The sequence below is a fragment of the Suncus etruscus genome, chromosome 13 (assembly GCF_024139225.1).
Source record: "Suncus etruscus isolate mSunEtr1 chromosome 13, mSunEtr1.pri.cur, whole genome shotgun sequence".
Lineage (NCBI taxonomy): Eukaryota > Metazoa > Chordata > Mammalia > Eulipotyphla > Soricidae > Suncus > Suncus etruscus.
Window position 1 is genome coordinate 62,783,040 of NC_064860.1, and position 20,099 is coordinate 62,803,138.

Here is a 20,099-nt window from a genome sequence, read left to right on the forward strand (position 1 = left end):
AACCGAGGTCCGTCCTAGGCTAGCGCAGGCAAGGCAGGCACCTTACCTCTAGCGCCACCGCCCGGCCCCAAGATATATTTCTTATGCACATATTTCTTATAAGACTTATTTCTTTAAAATACAATTAAGGAAGGTAGTCTACAAGGCTTAAGAATTGAAAGGGCTGGGGGTGATCAATATGTTAAAAGATATATCATGTTCTATTTTCACAGAAACATTTATCTCTTCATTACATAAGTAACTACAGAAATGTAAGTTTAGAAAAAATATTTTATCATATTTAATTTGAATTCAGAATATTAAGATATACAGATAAAGTTAGATTAATAATTGTTTTTATTTTGAATAAATGGAGAAAGATAAAATTTATATTATAACTCTATTGTATTACACATTTGTAAAAATCTAATTATTCATTTTATTTTTTGGTTTTTGGGTCACACCCAGTGTCACTCAGGGGTTACTCCTGGCTCTGCACTCAGAAATCGCTCCTGGCAGGCACAGGGGGCCATATGGGATGCCAGGATTCAAATCATCCTCAGTCCTGAATCAGCTGCATTCGAAGCAAATGCTCTACTGCTATTCTATCTCTCTGGCCCCTAGTTACTCATTTTATTTGAAAATATTTATACTTTAAATGGAACAGTCCTAGATAGATGAAAAATAAACATTTTTGCAAAGCTTCACCTATGAATTATGATTAATTCCCAGTAGAAACTGCATAATGTTTTTAATTTAAATTTCTTTGGTTTTGGATCATATCTGGTAGGGTATGGGGTCCATGTGAGGTACTGGGGATTGAACTGAAAAGCAAAGTACCCTAGCTACTACCTACTATAACATTGATCTTCCTCTTCAATTAATAAATACTTTCAATAAATAAATACTTTCAACTTTCTTATTAATTACAAGCTATAAAGTTAAGAAATATATTTAAATAGACCATTTTATATTTCATATATTTATTTTCTAAAAAATGAATGATATTTAGGAAACTTGGTTTGTCAATAAGTAATATACATCATATATTGGTAAAATATGTTTTTATTAATTGTTTATCATAAAATTTAAAGAAATATATTAGATATATCTTCTCAAAGAAGTTGGCAAAGGAAGTGGATAATACTGATGTAGTCAATTTGTTTACAAGAAATATAATGAGAAGTAGAGGCAGAATTTGAACATATTCATAAAACATAAATGATACCAAACTAGACCAATGGTAAACACCTTTGCCTTGTATTATCATAAATTCATATTTTATGTAATATAAACAAGTAGAGAAGGCTCAGTGACAACATCTATAAACAGGAAATATTACTAAATTAAATAAATGAAAACCTATTCACTTTGTCCTAACTTTAACATGCAACTACCAAATATATCTACATTGATTTATTAGAAAATTTACCACTAGTTTTATAGGCAACAATTTAAGACAACCTGGTGCCTTGTCCATAGAATTCCATGCGCTGTAGGTAACCTTTCACGAATAGTTTAGAACATTGGCACTCAAAATTCAGCAGCTCTAAGTGTATTCCTTGTTGACAGTGAGTCAAATTTCCATTATAATACAAAAAGTAATCTGTTATATTTAAATTTTTGCCACTTAAGACAAAAATAAAATAGCAAGTCAAAATATCCTGTCATATGCTTAAAAAAAAAAGATAAGAAAACCATGAACTTGGCTATACTGTAGAATACACATTCTTTCTTACAGAGGTTCACATCACATCAATGTACTGAACTTCCAACTGATCGAATTATTAATGTCTTTTCTTCTTTTTACACTTTCGGAACTTCTGACTATGCTCACTTCCTCTTTGGCTTTCTGTGCTACTATCACTATCACTTGTTTGTTTTTGCCTCTTTCGCTTATTCAGCGGATGAAAGACAGAGTCACTTGGTTGTTGATGAGTCCACTCATAGGAGCTTGGTACAGCCTCTAGTTCTGTAGCAAGATTCAGTGAGGAAGACATGGATGGGCTGTTAGGAAGCGGTGTGGTCATTTCATAGTAGGGAAGTTGCAGCATTGTGTTATATGTTTGCCATTGCTGTGGGAAACAGAATGTCAGTAGTTTTCATGTACTAGCAAGTAATTATGAGCACAACAAATAAAATGAGAATTATGACTTTTCACAGTAGCAAATTCATGATTGCAATTTTAAAAAGGCTTAATGTAAGGATTCAAGGTTATGTACAATATTAACCTATAAAAATTTAATACAAGTTGTATATGTGGTTTTAATCCTCTAATAAATGAATGATATATTAAATATTATATGAATAATATAGGGAATACAGGAAAATAAAGGAAAGAGGCACAACTAAATGAATAATATTCTATTTAATGCCAAAATGCCAAGTTTCACTTCAACAAAATAGCCAATATAAATAATGTCAGACAGATACTTCATTTTTGTTTTTCCATGCTGTCTTTGAAAGCTTGCATTTTATCCTCCCAGAATATCTCAATTTGGAAGTAAAATTTTCATTGAAAATATTTGATCTAAATTTTACTTAAAATTTGAGCTTAAGAAACAGATTAACATAATTAAGTATTTTCAAATAAACAGAAGTTTCTAATAACAGAAACAAATTTATATTTTAAAATTATTATTATGATCAATATTCAATGCAATTAAACACAGATCCTTAATATTAGAATTGTCAATTACTAGAGAATTATTTTATTTAAACCATTATTTCAACCATTTTTTTGATGCTTGTGGGTCCACACCTGGTGACACTCAGGGGTTACTCCTGGCTATGCGCTCAAAAGTCGCTCCTGGGTTGGGATGCCGGGGGATCAAACCTCGGTCTGTACTAGGCTAGTGCAGGCAAGGCAGACACCTTACCTCTAGCGCCACCGTGCCGGCCCCTATTTTAAACCATTTTAAAACACAAGTTTCTAATTCTTTCAAAACAATTATTTATATTAGAGATATAGTACTATAATACATAAGGAGTGACTTTTCTACATAGGAACATTTTTTTTCAAACTTTGATCAATTTTCCTTACGTTTTAGTGAAAATGGCAATATAGAAAAGCTGAAGTTCAGATATATTTTGGATATTTGTAAATATTAAATACTGTGACTAAAAATACCTGACTTAAACTTTCACATCTATAACTGACAGGCTGTGATCTGTGATCCATTGAGTAAGATCTCTGGACCTTAACTCTTTTTATGCATAATAAGGAGTTAGATGAAGAAGAAAAAAAACAAATCTTAAGAGCCTTTTTAACAATGAAGACTGTAACTGTGCTTTTGAGGCTAGAAACACATTTTGAGTTTTTGGAAATATTGTGGTTCATCAATTGAGTTTGTTCCTTTCCCTTTTATTCTTTTGGCACCAATTTCTAAAAATATTTTTCTAAGTAAAATTATTCAATTATAAAAATAAATTAAAAATGTCATTTAAGAGCTGGAGAAATAGCTCAGGGGCTAGTATATCTGAGGATATGATTTGAGCTTCCTTCCTATCCCTCTACCACAGGGGTCTCAAACTCAATTTACCTGGGGGCTGAGAAGGCAAAATTGGGGTGAGGCAGGGCCACATAAGGGATTTCACAAAAAACTGTCCTCAAACATCATTATTCACAGTTTTAATTATTTCTTCTGAACATGAATAGAACATTGAGTGAAGATCATGAACAGTTCTTCTGAATATGGCATCTTTTGCCTATTCATTGCTGCCAGAGACTTGACAGCGCTTCTTCTCACAAATCTGAATCACATTTGGCTTTAGAGAGAAAGCAGTTGAGACCCTCAGTATGGCTTGAAGATGATCATCATTAAGTCAGACCTGTACTTTGACTTATTGAAGTTCAATGTGGAGAATAACTTTTCACACATATATGTGCTCCCAAAAAGACATATGGTGTGCTTGAACATTCAGGAAAGCTCAGGGAAGCTGGGGAGCAATTCTCTCAAAAATTGTCCGTGCATGTCTGCTTTTCCACTAATCTCCCTGAACTTGGCTTTGAGATCAGAGTTGCATTGCAAGTCAATGAGCTCCAGTTGAAGCACAGGAGGGGCATCTTGCACATCAAAGGAAAAGGGGTCCACAAAAGTTTGGAAAGTGGCTCTGTGCTTTTTGAAGACAGCAAATCTGTGATCAAATTCCTTCTCTAGCTTAAAAATAGCATCAACATATTTCTCACCACTGAATGGTATGCCTGCATCCATAAGTTCCTTGTATACTGGGAAATGGCAAAGGTTTGTCTGAGAAAACTGGGATTTCCATAACACAAGTTTTGTGGAGAATGCTCTCATGTTGTCATAGGTAGCACTGATAAGCTGCCCCGGGCCTTGTAACATCTTGTTTAGTACATTCAGCTTATGTGTGATGTCAACAAGAAAAGCTAAGTCCATGAGCCATTTGTGATCACTCAACTCAGAAACAGCATTCCCATCTTTCTCCATGAAGGCTTTCACTTCTTCTTTCAACTCAAAAAATCTTTTCGGGACATTTCCCCTGCTGAGCCAACGTACCTCGGTGAAATAGAGCACATCTCCATATTCTGACTCCATTTCCTTTAAAAAAGCACGAAACCTCCTGTGCTTTAAGCCCCTGGATCTGATTTGGTTGATGCATTTCACAACAACAGACATCACATTATCACATGGCAGGCATTTACTGCAAAGGGCCTGCTGATGGATTATGCAGTGAAGAGCAATGGCCTTTTTTACACCCTCCTCCTCAAGTATTTTTTGAACAAGTGCCACAGGTCCATTTTTCCTCCCTGTCATCAATGGGGCTCCATCGGTTATTATTCTGACAAAGCTCTTCCATGGAAAACCTGCACTCTCAATGGCATCCCACACAATGCCGAAATATCTCATTAGTGATGGTCTGGCCATGCATTGGAATTATTGTGAGCAGATCCTCTGTCAATTCAAAATTGCAATCAACACCACGGACATAAATTGTGAGCTGTGCAATGTCTGTTATATTTGTGCCCTAGTCAAGAGCAACTGAGTATGCATCAAAACATTTGGCTTTCTCACACAGTTGATAAGAAATGTCACTTGACATGTCAGAAATGCGCTCTGCCATAGTGTTGGCAGAAAGGCTGATTTTTGCTAAACTGACCTTTCTTTTCTGGACAGATAATACTTGCAGCCTATACCATGCATTTTTTAACAAACTCTCCTTCTGTGAATGGTTTCCCTGCCTTAGCAATCATTTCACTAAGCATGTAACTAGCTTTGACTGTTGCAATATTCTCTTTGGTTGCTTTTTTTGAAGAAATCTTGTTGCTTAATTAGACATGCTTTAAGATTGGCAACCTGGGCCCGGAGAGATAGCACCAGGACCAAAGATGGTTGGTTCAAATCTTGGTGTCCCATATGGTCCCCCATGGCTGCCAGGAGCTATTTCTGAGCAGACAGACAGGAGTAACCCCTGAGTACTGCAGGGTGTGGCCCAAACCCCCCCCCAAAAAAAAAGATTGGCAACCTGCTTGGCTCTCTCATTTCCTTGATATTTTGCACATTTTTCAGCATGTTTAGTTGAATAAAGGCATTTCACGTTGTATTCTTTGTGCACTGCAACTTTCTCTGAGCAAATAAGACATGTGGGGATGCCCCTGTACTCAACAAAGAAATACTGCATCTCCCACTTTTCCTGAAATTGTCTGTGCTCATCATCAATCTGCAGGCTTTGATGAAGTCATGATGAAGGTATGACAAAATCTAATTATGTAATAAACTTCTCTCCCTTAGGCCTCCGATAATGCAAGGGACAGCGGGCAGGAGCAGCAGAAATGATGTCTGCACTAGGCGCAAAGTATTCGCGATTATTCACTTACTGAATATTCGCAATAAAAATCGCATTAATAAGAAAAAAATCGCAAAAAATCGCATTAAACATTTGCATTAAACATTTGCATGCCCTGAACAGAACTGCTCGGGGTATGCAAATGTTTAATGCAATTTTTTTCTTACTAATGAGATTTTTATTGTGATTATTCGGTAAGCAAATAATTGCGAATACTGTGATATTTGAAGGCCGGCCACGGGCCACAAAATGTTGTACGGAGGACCGCAAACAGCCCGCGGGCCGCGAGTTTGAGACCCCCTGCTCTACCAGCACCACGAGGTGTGACTCCAATTCCCTTGGAACTTTGTTTGTCCTTAGCAAAGTACTGTCATTGGTCCTAGTGTTGACCACTAGGTTCTATTCTAGCTCACTTGCTTGGCTGAATATTACTGAGCATCACCTTTGAATCTACTGAGTATTGCTTGGGAGGTCAGTACCCCTAAAGCCAAAAAAGTAAAAAAAAAGAAGAAATATAGAAAAGAAGTAAAACCTTTAGTTAAGATTTATTTGAACAACAATGTCTTTACCATGCACCTCTGTTTAACCACTGGCCCTCTGGCATCACCTTTTAATCCACTGTGTATTGCTTGAGAGGTCACTACCCCAAAAGTAGAAAAGTAAAAAAAAGAAGAAATATAGAAAAAGAAAGTAAAACCTTTAGTTAAGATTTATTTGAACCATAATGTCCTTACCATGCACCTCTCTTGAACCACTGGCCTCTGCTGTGGTACTAAGTGTATAGTACCATAAATATATCATATTAAGTATATAATAAATACTAAGTCTATGTAACCTCATCATAAAGATGACTGTACTGAACCATGACTAAAATACACTGCCATTGAGGACAGGGCTCATAGCAGCTATTGCTTTTATACTTAGGCTTAAGTTTGAGCATCATAAGCTCCTTGCAATCTTAACATTGCTCTGTGTCATATTATAAAGTGAACCAAAGGCATATCAAACTTACCATCTTTGAAAAGGAGAAACATTCCTGAGGTAAAGCTGCATTATTAATTGGAAAGAACTGCAGGGGAAATGCAGACCTGCCCACAAGTTCTTCAGTTCTTTGGGTAAAAGAAGTAATAAATGTTAAAATTGCTACATCCAAATCTCATTTTTTGCTTAAAAATAGTTTTTCATAATTAAAAAGTTTTTGAGTTACATTTATGATAACCTGAAACATACAGAACAATCTATTATATGATAAAGTGGTAGCATAATAGCATTTTAAATCTCATTATTATATTTCCAATGCTCACATTTGACTTTGTGATGAAATTATTGATGCAATATTTGGCAAGAGTTATATTTGACAAAAAAAACACTTAGTTGTTGGTATTAGAATGATAGTACAAAGGTAAGGTGCTTGACTTGCGAGAAGATGACCTGAATTCAATTCATAGCATCTCCTATGTTTCCCTAAGCCTAACCAGGAATGATTCTTAAGTAAACCCTGAGGACTGCAGGGTGTGGCCAATCCCTCATCCCCATAATCTGCCTCAAAACACATAGCTATTACAAGAACAAAGTAAGTAATTAATAACTACCCAGGGTAAATTCCTTGGATTACAGGTTAAAAAAGTTAAAGGGAGACAATTTTCTTAATTTATTTTAAAAATTTTCTGAACTATTTTAAACATAAAATTTATGCTGAAGAGAATGCTATGCTAACATGAATATATGTATAGCAATTATTTTCCTATTCCCCCACTACCATATCAAGACAATAAAAAAATCTCTAATCTAAAAGCTGTTCTAAAATTTCATTTTAAGTTCAACACTTATTTTTATAGGTACGTTCAATACATTTGAATGTTACAAATACTGGCTAACTCTATAGTTTGTCTTAGAGTAGGTACTCCTCAATACACATAAATTTAATCTTAATAGAACTCCTCATTTTTATATTTGGATAGACTTTCCACAAGAGTGACCTCATCAAGGCAGGTATAGGGAAAGAAATGTAGAAGAATAACAGGGAATATCAAACTAATAAAGACCTTTTTTAGTGATGGGGCACAGAATGAGGTAGATAACCTGTCTAAGACCAGACCATTAAAAAGTAGCAAAGGAAGAATTTATATTTAGATAACTTGATTTCAGTACCTACATACTCAACTTCACCTGATTTCACTGAGAAATGTACTTGTGGGGTGGGGTGGGGATAAAGATGTTGAATACACTGAGTTTACGTGGTAAGCAACATTTCTTAAAGAAAGCCTGGTAAGTGCTGGGCCTTAGTCTCAGAGCCTGATTTGATTAACAGGAAAAAGAGACTCAGCTTTATTTATTTATTTATTTATTTATTTATTTATTTATTTATTTATTTATTTATTTATTTATTTATTTATTGGTCACAGCTGGCAGTGCTCAGGGCTTACTCCTTTCTCTACACTCAGGAATCACTCCTGTTGGTGATCAGGGGACCATATGGGATGCCAGAGATTGAATTTGGGTAGCACCTTAACCTGTGTACTATTGATCCAGTCTGGAGACTCAGCTTTTGTAGTTTACTTGAGCATATTCAATTCTTCTACAGAAGACAAGAAAACAAATAGGTGAGATAAAATTATCTATGCTAATAAGCATAGATAGTCAGTTATAGTCATAGTCAGTTATGAGACATTAACAAAATTGTGTTAGGGCTAGAGTGAGCAACTGACTTGGAGGCACAGGCAGAATTCACAATAGATATTAGAGGTAATAAATTAGATAGTAAGTATAAGATATGCCACAAGTAGATAATTTCATTAGAAAATATAATGGAACAAATAAAAATATATACAGTTCAGGGAGGGAATACTAAGATCTTATGATACATCTTTGAGCTATTAATAATGCTTCATTTTTTGTCTTTACTCTGCCTAAGAAACTCAGATAATTTTGAATTGAGAGATCTTTCTTATCTTTAATTAAATTTATTCCAAGAAATTTAATTTTCAATGTGACTGTAAATGGAGTTGTGTTCTTGATTGCTATATTTTTAGTTCTTTGTTTGAGTACAGAAATGTAATATAATTTTGTATATTACTTTGATAATATGCCATTTTACTAGATTTCTATTTGTTTCTAATAACATTTTTGTAGTCTGGAATTTTTATTGGTAAAGAGTGATTGTATCTTGAATATTTTAATGTATTCAGTTTTTTATACTTTGTCTTCAAATACAAGTGATGACAGTTTATTTTATATACCTATTATGTGTTGTTAATTTTATTTATTAATTAATAATTATAATAACATTATTTATTTATAAAGCATATAGAAGACATTTTTAAAAAATATTATAAAGGGGGCTGGAGTGGTGGTCCATGTTGTGAGGTATCTGCCTTGCACACGCTAGCCTAGGATGTACTTTGGTTTGATTCCCCGTGCCAGGAGCGATTTCTGAGTACATAGCCAGGAGTAACCCTTGAGCATCATTGGGTGTGATCCCCCAAATATTATAATATATTATACCTCAGTAGTAAAAAATGGGGAACTTTTTTCTGATATTCAAATTTAAAAAGAAAGTTCTGATATGATGAGGTATGTACCTCCATATAACTGCAGCATTTACAATAGCAATAAGGTAAAAACAATCTTAAGTGTCTATGCATTATCTCTCTTCAACATATATATGTATGTGTACTTATATACATATGTACTTATACACACAATACATATATAATTAAACATACAATGGAACTTTATTTAAAAAGCTTAATCAATGGTAATAGAATTAGGGGACTTAAAACTTTAACAATTTAAACTTAAAGCAGCCTGTTATACAGGCAGGTCAGGGGGCAAAAGGTGGTGGTATAGGATGTACTAACGGACTGTTGGTAGAAGGAGGTGGAAGGAGGCTGACACTGATTATGGGAATGGCCTGACTCACTGTATATGTGAAATTTAACTATGATGGACTCTAGATCACAATTGTTTCAATTAAAAATAAAATCAATCCTGTCTTTTGTGATCACATGAATGAATCTAGAAGGCACTTTGTTTACTGAAGTAAGTTAAAAGGAGTCAGACTAATGTCATAATATTTCACTCACATTTGGTTAGAGAAAACAATCAAACAATGAACTGAAGAAATATAATAAACTTTAGGACAATGAGGTCAACTAGTGGTTACCACAAGAGAAGGTGGAAGAATAATGGATAGAAACATTGGCATACAGAGGACAAGTGACTAGAAGAAGATACAATTGGACCTTAAGTAGTACTATATACATCTACTGATTTCAGTGATGCACATCACAAATGTATGTAATGGTAAAACAGTGTTGCTTCAATTAAAAAATATAAAGAAACATTGTCAAGTGGTGGGCATCCAGCTACTTCTTTGGTTTGTATAACTGCTTCTAACTCTTTGAGAGTATAAATGAATGAAAGTAACTCCGGAAATCTTCCATACAAATTGATGACCTGATGTCAACCTCAAATCTAGTCCTCATGACCATATTATCAGCTAGGAAGGCTGATGTTTATAAGAAAATGGGGGCCGGAGAGATAGCATGAAGGTATGGTGTTTGCCTTGCATGCAGAAGGACAATGGTTCGAATCCCAGCATCCCATCTGGTCTCCCGAGCCTGCCAGGAGCGATTTCTGAGCATAGAGCCACGAGAAACCCCTGAGCACTGCCAGGTTTGACCCCACCCCCCAAAAAAAAAAACAAAAAACAAAAAAAAGAGGGTGAATCAAAAGTAGTGCAACATGTTTAATCTGACCTTCTTAATGGCCAACTATATATAAGCCTAAGCTTTAACTTTTCTAGTATATTTTCTCTTGCTTTCACTAGAATAAAAATCTATGCGGTTTAAGCATTATAATTTTATTTGAGAACCTTGTTGTTGTATCACTAGTAAAATAGAAGCTTGATAATGTCCTTCAATGCTGCTATTGAATTAAATAACTTTTTGAAACATTTTTACATAATTAAAAATTAATCATTGAGAAATAATGAACATTAAAAATTAAATAATTTGTGGTATAATGTCACAAGGTTTAATCTCAAATCTACCAGTTTCATCATTTTGAGTTTACTGCTTTCTGGGGTAACAAAGGTATGTGTGGTACCAGGCTTTTGACCCATGATCTTATACATATGAAGTTTGTGCTCTGCCTTGGAGCTATAAATCTAGTTCTGAATCTTGTAACTTTTGTGACTGTAAATTAATTATCTTCCACATCTTCAACTGTTCAGATCTGAAATGTGTATATTACTAACTCTACAGTCCATCAAGCAAGATTATGAGTAATTAAATCATTTACCATCTATTAAAAGTCTTTTACCTACTACTTAAAAATTGCTTAAAATATATTTTCAGTCCCTTCATATTTTCAGGAAATATTATTCCTTAAAAGTTTATTAATGTGGGGCCAGCGAGGTGGTGCTAGAGGTAAGGTGTCTGCATTGCAAGCGCTAGCAACTGAGATTAAATCCCCCGGAGTCCTATATGGTCCCCCAAGGCCAGGGGCAATTTCTGAGCGCTTAGCCAGGAGTAACCCCTGAGCATCAAATGGGTGTGGCCCAAACCCCCCCCAAAAAAGTTTATTAATGTAAAATTTTCAATAGGCCAGTGCATATGAAAACTTCCTGCCATGAGAGTTGATTTATTTGCTTTACCTTTTTTTTTTTTTTTTTTTTTTTGGTTTTTGGGCCACACACAGTGATGCTCAGTGGTTACTCCTGGCTATGCGCTCAGAAATTGCTCCTGGCTTGAGGGACCATATGGGATGATGCCAGGGGATCAAACCACGGTCTGTCCTAGGTTACCTTGTGCAAGGCAGACACCCTACTGCTTGCGCCACTGCTCTGGCCCTATTTGCTTTACATTTAATAAAAAAAAAATATTACCTGTAACTGTATGAGTTTATCTTAACACAGCTTTCAAAACTTTGGTGAGCAGGTTCAGAAGAGCGAGCACTTCCTTTAAAAGAAACAGAATAATAAGTTACTTCATGGTATAATTTTTTTGTTCTATTCTTAAATAATAAATCAAACTGCAGTGAGCTAATAGGAATTAAAATTTCATGCTTATCTAAATTACATGTATATGTTTTTGAATTATCAGATAAAATTTAAATTATAGTAATAAATTACAACATGCATACAGGTAATATGAGATAATTTACAATACTATTAATCAAATTTGTACAAAGCTGTAGATGTATGGAAGAATTATATCTAAATGGGATCATATATGATACATGTTAATATTATATATATCTGTAAATAAAATATGGCAAATAAATAGTTCTAATTACTCTTTATATAGAAGGTATGAGTTTTCTACACTGTACCAACAAAAGACAATAAAATTTTACATAGAGTATGAGTAGACTCTATCCATATGACAGAAAATATTCTAGCTTATTCTACAATATGCATGGACCAACTACACAAGTACTCGAGAGAATGATGCAGATCTTTTTTCTTGGCAAAGACATTAGATATAAAGTAGGTAGTAAATGTTGAATAAAAATGAATGTATTCACATTTTAGATTTGTTTAATATGAAATGACCAATAGCAAGTATTATGCCTATTTGTTAAAATTAAAGGGGGAAATTTTTATGTTTATATTATGATGCCAGGGCCAACCCTGCACTTTATGAATGTGAAACATGGGTCATATCACTGAACCCCATACTTGTTCCCATCAATTTTATTTATTTATATATTTGCATGTTGATTTTTTTTCCTTTTTTGAGATGGTGGATAAGCAGGTTATTGGGTAATACTTGACTGTGGTCAGAAGTCACTTCTGCTGTACTCAGGAAACCATCAGAAGCACTGGTGATCAAAACTAGGTTATCTGCATGCAAAGGAAACATCTTAACCATTGTACTGTCAGTCCTTTTTAATCATCAGTTTCAATATAGAAGAGATTCTATAGGTTTGGTAATGTAATTGGCAAGACAAATCAATTATCTAATGTAATATTTTATGCATATCTATATAAATTAATTTATTTTTAAAACTATGTATTATTAGTTGATTGATTTGTTTTTGGGTCACACTCTGTGGTGCTCAGGAGTTACTCCTGGCTCTGCACTCAGAAATTGCCCCTGGCAGGCTGGGGGACCATATGGGATGCTAGGAATTGAACCAGGTTCCTCCCTGGTCAACTGCATGCAAGGCAAATGCCCTACCATTGTGCTATATTCTGGCCCATATCTATATTAAACTATATAAAACTATTTATTTATTAATTTATTTTTTAATTTTTATTTATTTTGGGCCACACCCAGTGGTCAGCTCAGGGGTTACTCCTGGATATGTGCTCAGAAATCGCTCCTGGCTTGAGAGATTGAACTACAGTCTGTCCTGGGTCAGCTGTGTGCAAGGCAAACGCCCTACTACTGCTTTGGCCCCAACTATCTGAAATTATTTTACAAAGAATATCTGGGCATGTTTTTGGTCTTATGTTATAAAAACAATTAAATGTTGCAACTTTAAGGACAAACTTCAAATCACACTTGAAAAGAATCATTTGTTTTCAGTTTTGTTGTGTCTGTGCTTTAGATTTTAGCTATACCTCTTCCCACATCACCAATGTTCTGACCCCTCCCTGTTCTCCCATTATTTCTTTTCTCATCTTCTTCCTCCTGCCTACATTTTTTTTCTTCTATGTCCTTCTCTTCCCTAAGCTCTAGGGTCAAGGTTGATTTAAGCTGCAACAACCAAACTTTATAATGTGTATGTATGTCAAGGTAGCAGGCAGAAACTGGGGGATAATAGAGTATGGGAACACTGGAGATGGGAGACGACACTGGTGGTGGGATTGTTGTTAAAATATTACACACCTTAGCCTCTAGAAGGACTCCTCCCATTTTTGCTTGTCTGATTTTTGCCCCATTTTATTTTATTATTATTTTTTTTTTCTACTCCTTCCTTCAAACAGAACCACACAACTTGAACCATCTTGTTTCACCCCTCAAATGGAGGTGGAAATAATGGAGAGTACCAAGACCAAACAGTCATATGAATATTAAGTAGAAATAAAAACATGATCAAACTTAAACACCAAATCCAAAGCCAATGACAACAGAATTGATACCCAATTTACAACATACTAGGAACAGAGAGGACCACTTATAATAGCAGCCTGGGAGGTAAAAGAGGGGGATATGGGATGTATGCTGGGAACAGAGGTGGAGGGACGACAACATTGGTGGTGGGAGCTCCCCTGATTCAATATCACTATGTACCTAAAATATTTTTGTGAAAAATATGTAATTCACTTTGATCAAAATAAAAAATGAAAATAAAAAAAGAAATATTACACACCTAAAATTCAACTATCAATAACTTTGTTAATCATAGTTATTTAAATAATGTTTAAAAATAAAATAAAAAGATTGTTCAGTGAGTATAACCTACCAAATCGATACTGCACATTAATTGGTCTTCCATATAAACGAATTCCATTCAATAAAGCAATGGCGTAAGACACTGATTCCATGTGTTTAAAGGAGACAAATCCAAAAGATTTTGGTTTTCCTTCTCTGTCTTTGCATATTGTCACTTTGGTTAATGGTCCAGCCTGTAAAACAACTTAACAAAATTATTTTCTTATAAATCTGAGGATTTCTTTATATTCATATATATCAACTATATACACATCATAAGGTATATCAATTTCAGACTAAAATATGTTAACAATACTTTTATATAATAGCTATGGCAATAAAGTACTTTCTTAACAAATATACTTAACAAATATCTTTTTAGGAGTATGAATAAAATTAAAGGAAACAATTTAGAGAACTTTTTAATTCAATATTAAAATACTGCTTTGTTTCTATATATACTACGATGTATAACTATGTTAATAAATAGATTATATAAATTAAATTTAATAAACACAGCCACTGCAGTGAGTTATAAATAAAATTGGTAATGTTATATCAATTTCTTGTCAGAAATATTTAAACATTTGTAAGAGAAAATAAACTTCCCATGTATTTTTGATTTTATATATTCACTCAGGAAATAATCCCAAAGCAAAAATGTTTTAATATGTTCAAGTTTTACATTATTACATAAAATTAAAAAATTAGGAAGGCTCTAAATATCACAATTGCAGGATATTAATTCATGGTATATTATTGGAAAGGAATAAAATGTATGACATGAAAATTACTCAGTATATATGAATTGTAAAACCTGTAAGTTGGAAAAAACAGAATTAAGAAGTAGTTAAATATTGCTAAATATGTTATAGCTATGAAAAAATTTGTCCACTAATCTAATAATCAGAGATATGACAAAGAGCTAACTTTAACAGTGAAATGGTTCATGCTTAATTTATCTAATTATTTTGTATGCTAGGAAATCAAAACAGTGGGCTGTATATCCACTATAAATATTCCGGTATAATACAATATAAATTCCAATAGAGAGGAATGTTTTTTATCAGTCATAATCCTGGCCCCTTACTCTGTGTAGGTGTGTGTGTGGGGGGGAAAGGAGTGCTCACGGTAGCTGGGGCCATTAAGTGCTGATCGTTGAGAATACTTGGGAACACTGATGTTTAGAATTCAAACCTGAATCTACTATTTACAATATAAGTATAGCTCCTATACTATTACTTAGATCCTTATTCTTTAGCTGTGCTTTAATAATTGCTTTTCTCTGTAGCACAGAAAGCATATATTACAAAATTGTTCCTAAAGAAAAATGATCATTATCATCTATAAAATGACAATATATTTAAAGATTTGACCTACTCTTCATTCTCTGCTTTCTCAGAACTGGCTCAAACTCCCTTCAAGCTCAAGAATAAACAAATCAGGGCCGGAGAGATAGCATGGAGGTTAGGCATTTTTCCTTGCATGCAGAAGGATGGTGGTTTGAATCTTGGCATTCCATATAGTCCCCCGAGCCTGCCAGGAGCAATTTCTGAGCATAGAGCCAGGACTGACCCCTGAGCACAGCTGGGTGTGACCCCCACCCCTCCAAAAAATAAACAAATATATTTTCTTTATACATTCCTTTTTCATGGATACAGTTTCCTAGGGAATTCTGTATGACTACTTAAAATTGAATATATTTGTTATTGAATTCATTTTCTTTCTTCTTGAACTTGCACTCCTATAGTCTCTTTATTTTAAAGTGTAAAGATACTAAGCCATCTAACTTCACTGTATAATCAGATATTTGGTAAAATTATAGAACTAACTGTAATTGGCACTTTTCCAACTAATGATTGATTCTATATATAATATCACAAAGGGGTGAACTATCCATAAAATTTTGAGTTTTCTAAATACTAATTTAAATTTTTAATTTACTTTTAATGGTACCATTCAAATAGCAGACTTGTTTGTAGAAGTAATTATATCTTAAAACTTTAAGAATGAAATATGTGGATAGTATTTCAGTTGTCAGGGTTTGCTCCATTTTTGACTTTTTGGTGGGCTGGCAGCGGTATTGGTTTATACCTGGCCGTCCTTAATGTTTTACTCTTGGGGGAGCTTGGGGGACCAATGGGATATCAGGAACAAACACAGTTTAGTCATATGCAAGGCAAGTGCCCTTCTCATTGCACCATCTGTGCATCCCATTTTTGACATTTTATTAATTGACTGAAAAAAATTTTAGAAGATACCTCACTGGGTCAGAGAGATAGTTCATGGGCTAAGGTGTTTACCTTACTTGTAGGAGTCCTGGTTGGATCTCCATACCACATATGATGACCTTGAGCATGCCAAGAATGATCCCTGAGCACAGAGCCAGGAATAGTAAGCCCTGTACTCAGTGTGGCCCCACAACTAAAAGAAATAATAAACAAACCAAAAAAACCAACAAAATAAAAACTGCACTTTAGAAAATACATTCAGAATAAGAAGAACTTAGTAAAAAAATACTCTTCATTGCCTGATATAAAATTTTATTTTGGTAGAAATTCTGAAAAAATATTAAGAATGATTTTAAAAATGATGGAACCAGAGCCACATTGTTCTGCATGTAAGAAGAGTTTCTGATCCACCCCCACAAAACTCCCCAAACTAACCACAAAGATTTTAAACTAGGATCAATGAAAAAGGCTTAAAGAGAGCTATATTTTTCCAACAACAAATATATTAATTATAAGAAAAGGGAATTGTGCTCCAGGAAGGGATTCTATCAAAAGGTTTGGTCTACCATTAATTGAGGTCAAGGCGAGGGGGGCTTTTAGTGACAGATATAGGCACTCTTTTCAAACTCTGGTACTCAACTTACCTAAACTGAATTTTGCTATTGTCTCCCTTGGCACCTGTCCTTTCTCTGACATAAATTCTTGGATCGGACTATTTTTAGTCCATCTGACTCCATTCTGTCTCAGAGCTCATCTGGAGACTTCTAAGTGAAAGGCAAGCAGCCTGACTCAGCTCCTTACCAGGGGTCAGTAAAATGCATCCACTTATGAATTCCCCTTATTGATAATTTAAGAATAACATTGTTCATTCTCTTCTTATCGATCATCAGAAAAGACACAGGAAGCCCATAACTGTTGACTGTCACAAAAAGAGCCTACGGTGCAATATTCAAGCTTGAAGAGTCCTGTCAGTCAATCCAAAATTTTCAAACAAATGGTCTGAGCTCAGTGAAACCACACTCCTGCTCAAAAATAGCCTGTTGCTCAAATTCCTATTTTGGAATAAACACTTTGGATTATATAGCAATCTGATTATTTCTAAGATGTGAGGGGAAAAAATCACTTTCTAGGCATTTTTTTAATAGCAAGAGCACTGCTGTTTGTAGTATGAGAGAGTACAGTCCAGGAAGACAGGACAGTCCTACAAAAGTATCAAGTAGCATTGAACAGGACAATCCTGAACAGGTAGCCTAATTTAGAGCCTTCCGTCAAAGTAGAAGAAAAAAACGGTGTATGTCACAAGCTTGTCAGGATGTTCTAACCTCCATGTTTTGCTTCTGCACATCTGCTTTGCTTCAGGTAAGGTAGGAATGTGGACTGTTCTACTCTAGCTTGTGTAAGGAAGAGTATATTTTATGTGTGAAGGTTGCTCAGGCCTCTCAGCAGCAGTGAGTTCTATTAAACTTTCTTTACTTTCACTTACTACTGTTCTGGAAAGTTTGTGCCAAAAATGACCTAAAAGTAGAAGCAAAGAAACAAATTGTATTTCCTAAATGCCAAGTTCAGCTCTATTTTATTTTTTCTTTTTACTCAAATGATTTAATCCTTAGACCACATCACACTGGAGATACACCTGTGCTCCAAATTGACATTCTAGAAAACTGAGGCACTAAAATATTCCTTTTTTTTTTTTTTTGTGAGAGCCCAAAAGACCCAAATTAGCTGACATCTGAGTTCACATTGTAAAGACTCTAGTACACCCTCTTTCTTGGCTTACCCTAAATCATGGTAATTGATTTTTCAATGTGCTTTTAGAACCACCAAAAGGCCCTTAATTTGCAGAGCCAACACCCAGAGTTTCCCATGAGTATCTGGGTTAATGGCTATAAAAGAATATGTATCTTTTTAGCATGTGAGTCTCAGGCATGTAGAGGTAAGTGCTTACAGAAGACAAGACGCTTAATCTTGAGGGCGGGGGCTGTCCCACGATTTAAAAGTTTCAAGGAATTCCTTATATAAAATAGAAAGAATCAGAAAAGCAAGTAAGTGGTCACAGTCAAGCTCTGATGGCCCAACTCATCTCAAATAGCATTGATCTTGCTGGAGTCACAAACACCTGTCACAGTTAAGGGAGGCAGTGGTGGTTGTGGAAGAGACTAGCATGCAAAGGGAATATTCTTTTTTTTTTTTTTTTTTGTGGTCTATCAATGAACTTTTTTTTTTAATTTTTATTTTGGCCAATGTAAATCAGAAATCTTTCAAAGTGATATTTAAGGTACATAATAACAATAAATGAGGGGCAATCCCACCATCAGTGTGGTCCTCCCTCCACCCCTGTTACCAGGAATATTCATTTTTCTCTCTCAGATCCAGGGATGGAAGGCTTGAAAACGCCCAAGACAGGGAAGAAAACAATGATAAAGCAGTTTTTATTTAATAAGCCTTGGATGGAGGCACCACCCAGGCAGGGGGAGAGAAGCCCTAACTCTGGGATGGAGCTTGGGGAGTCTAGCTAGACTCTGCCTCCTCGCAGGATGCTGCAGTGGGTAAAGGGATGGGTCCAGGAGCTCCTGACACTTCATTGCTCCGCCTGGAAGTAGGTGATCCCAAGAGAAACAAAACCCATGCATGGCACCGGCGCCCCAGCGGGCAGAGAGAAGCCAAGCTCAGGGTGATGCAGGTGAGCCCCGCCCCTCCGCTGACACTTCCGACTCCATGCGCCCCGCCCCTCCGCCGCCCCTTCACGGCCAACGGTACCTGGAGGAACAGCTCATAAAGAATTTCTTCCCGGACTCGGGCCTCCAAGTTCCCCACGAACACCGTCCGGTCAGCTTCTTCCTGGACAGGGAACATTGCTCTGATTTCCGCCCGAGGATGGAGGAGGATTCCAGGCTTCCAAGGTCCCGACCACTTTTCTCAGCTGTGCAAATGGGCCTGGGCGTGGGGGCGGTACCAGAGGGAAACCCCGCCCACAACGGGGGTGTGGTGATTATCTGACCCCGCCCATGACCCCTGTGACCGCCCACAGCGCCACTCTCCAGTTTTTATTCCTCCTCTCCCAGATTTCACCTGTCATGAGCCAAGCAGGAAGAAGTACAAGGCAAGATTAATGGGCTAGCAGCTTTGCCCTCTTGCTTTTAAGGATCTTCTATTTTATTAGCATGAACATTTTTGGTTGGTTTCTATGTATTCAATACTTGATTATTTTTTGGGTGGGGTGGGGCAATACTTTGCTATGTGCTAAGAGTTTACTTATAGCTCTGTTCTCTGGGATTAGAGCTAAGACTTGGTAGGCTGAATAATAGGCAAATATCTGCGTTTGTCTATTCTCTCTGGACGTAGATGTACTCATTATATTCTTTATTTTAGATTAATATTTTTTTAGCATTTTTTTATTGAGCTACCTAGATTTATGATTATACTTTGCATGTATAGGCCATTCCAACACCATAGTCACCGGAGCAACTGTTTCCGTCCACGAGGGTCTCTAGAACTCCTCCCATTTTCCCTTTCCATGCCAACTCAGTTATAAAGACAAAAACTCCAGTTGCAGTAATGTTGATAATTTGTCAATTCCTCACAATGTTTCTTTTATAGCCTCACATACAGAAGAGGGTTCAATTCAATATTTTAAATAAAATGCCTGCAAAGATAATTTGACATCTGAATTGCATTACAGAAGTTCTTTGGCTAA

The 20,099-nt window shown here is 35.5% G+C and overlaps 1 protein-coding gene across 1 annotated transcript; it reads right to left on the bottom strand.

Moving 5' to 3' along the window:
• Window positions 1-1,747: 1,747 nt before the first annotated feature.
• RBM11 (RNA binding motif protein 11) lies at window positions 1,748-19,308 on the bottom strand. Its single transcript, XM_049785510.1, has 5 exons — window positions 19,163-19,308; window positions 14,206-14,368; window positions 11,678-11,750; window positions 6,800-6,896; window positions 1,748-2,054 (listed from the first exon to the last, which is right to left on the bottom strand). The coding sequence occupies exons 1-5, from the start codon at window positions 19,256-19,258 to the stop codon at window positions 1,767-1,769; spliced, it is 717 nt and encodes a 238-aa protein (XP_049641467.1). The 5' UTR covers window positions 19,259-19,308; the 3' UTR covers window positions 1,748-1,766.
• Between the last annotated feature and the right edge of the window lie 791 nt (window positions 19,309-20,099).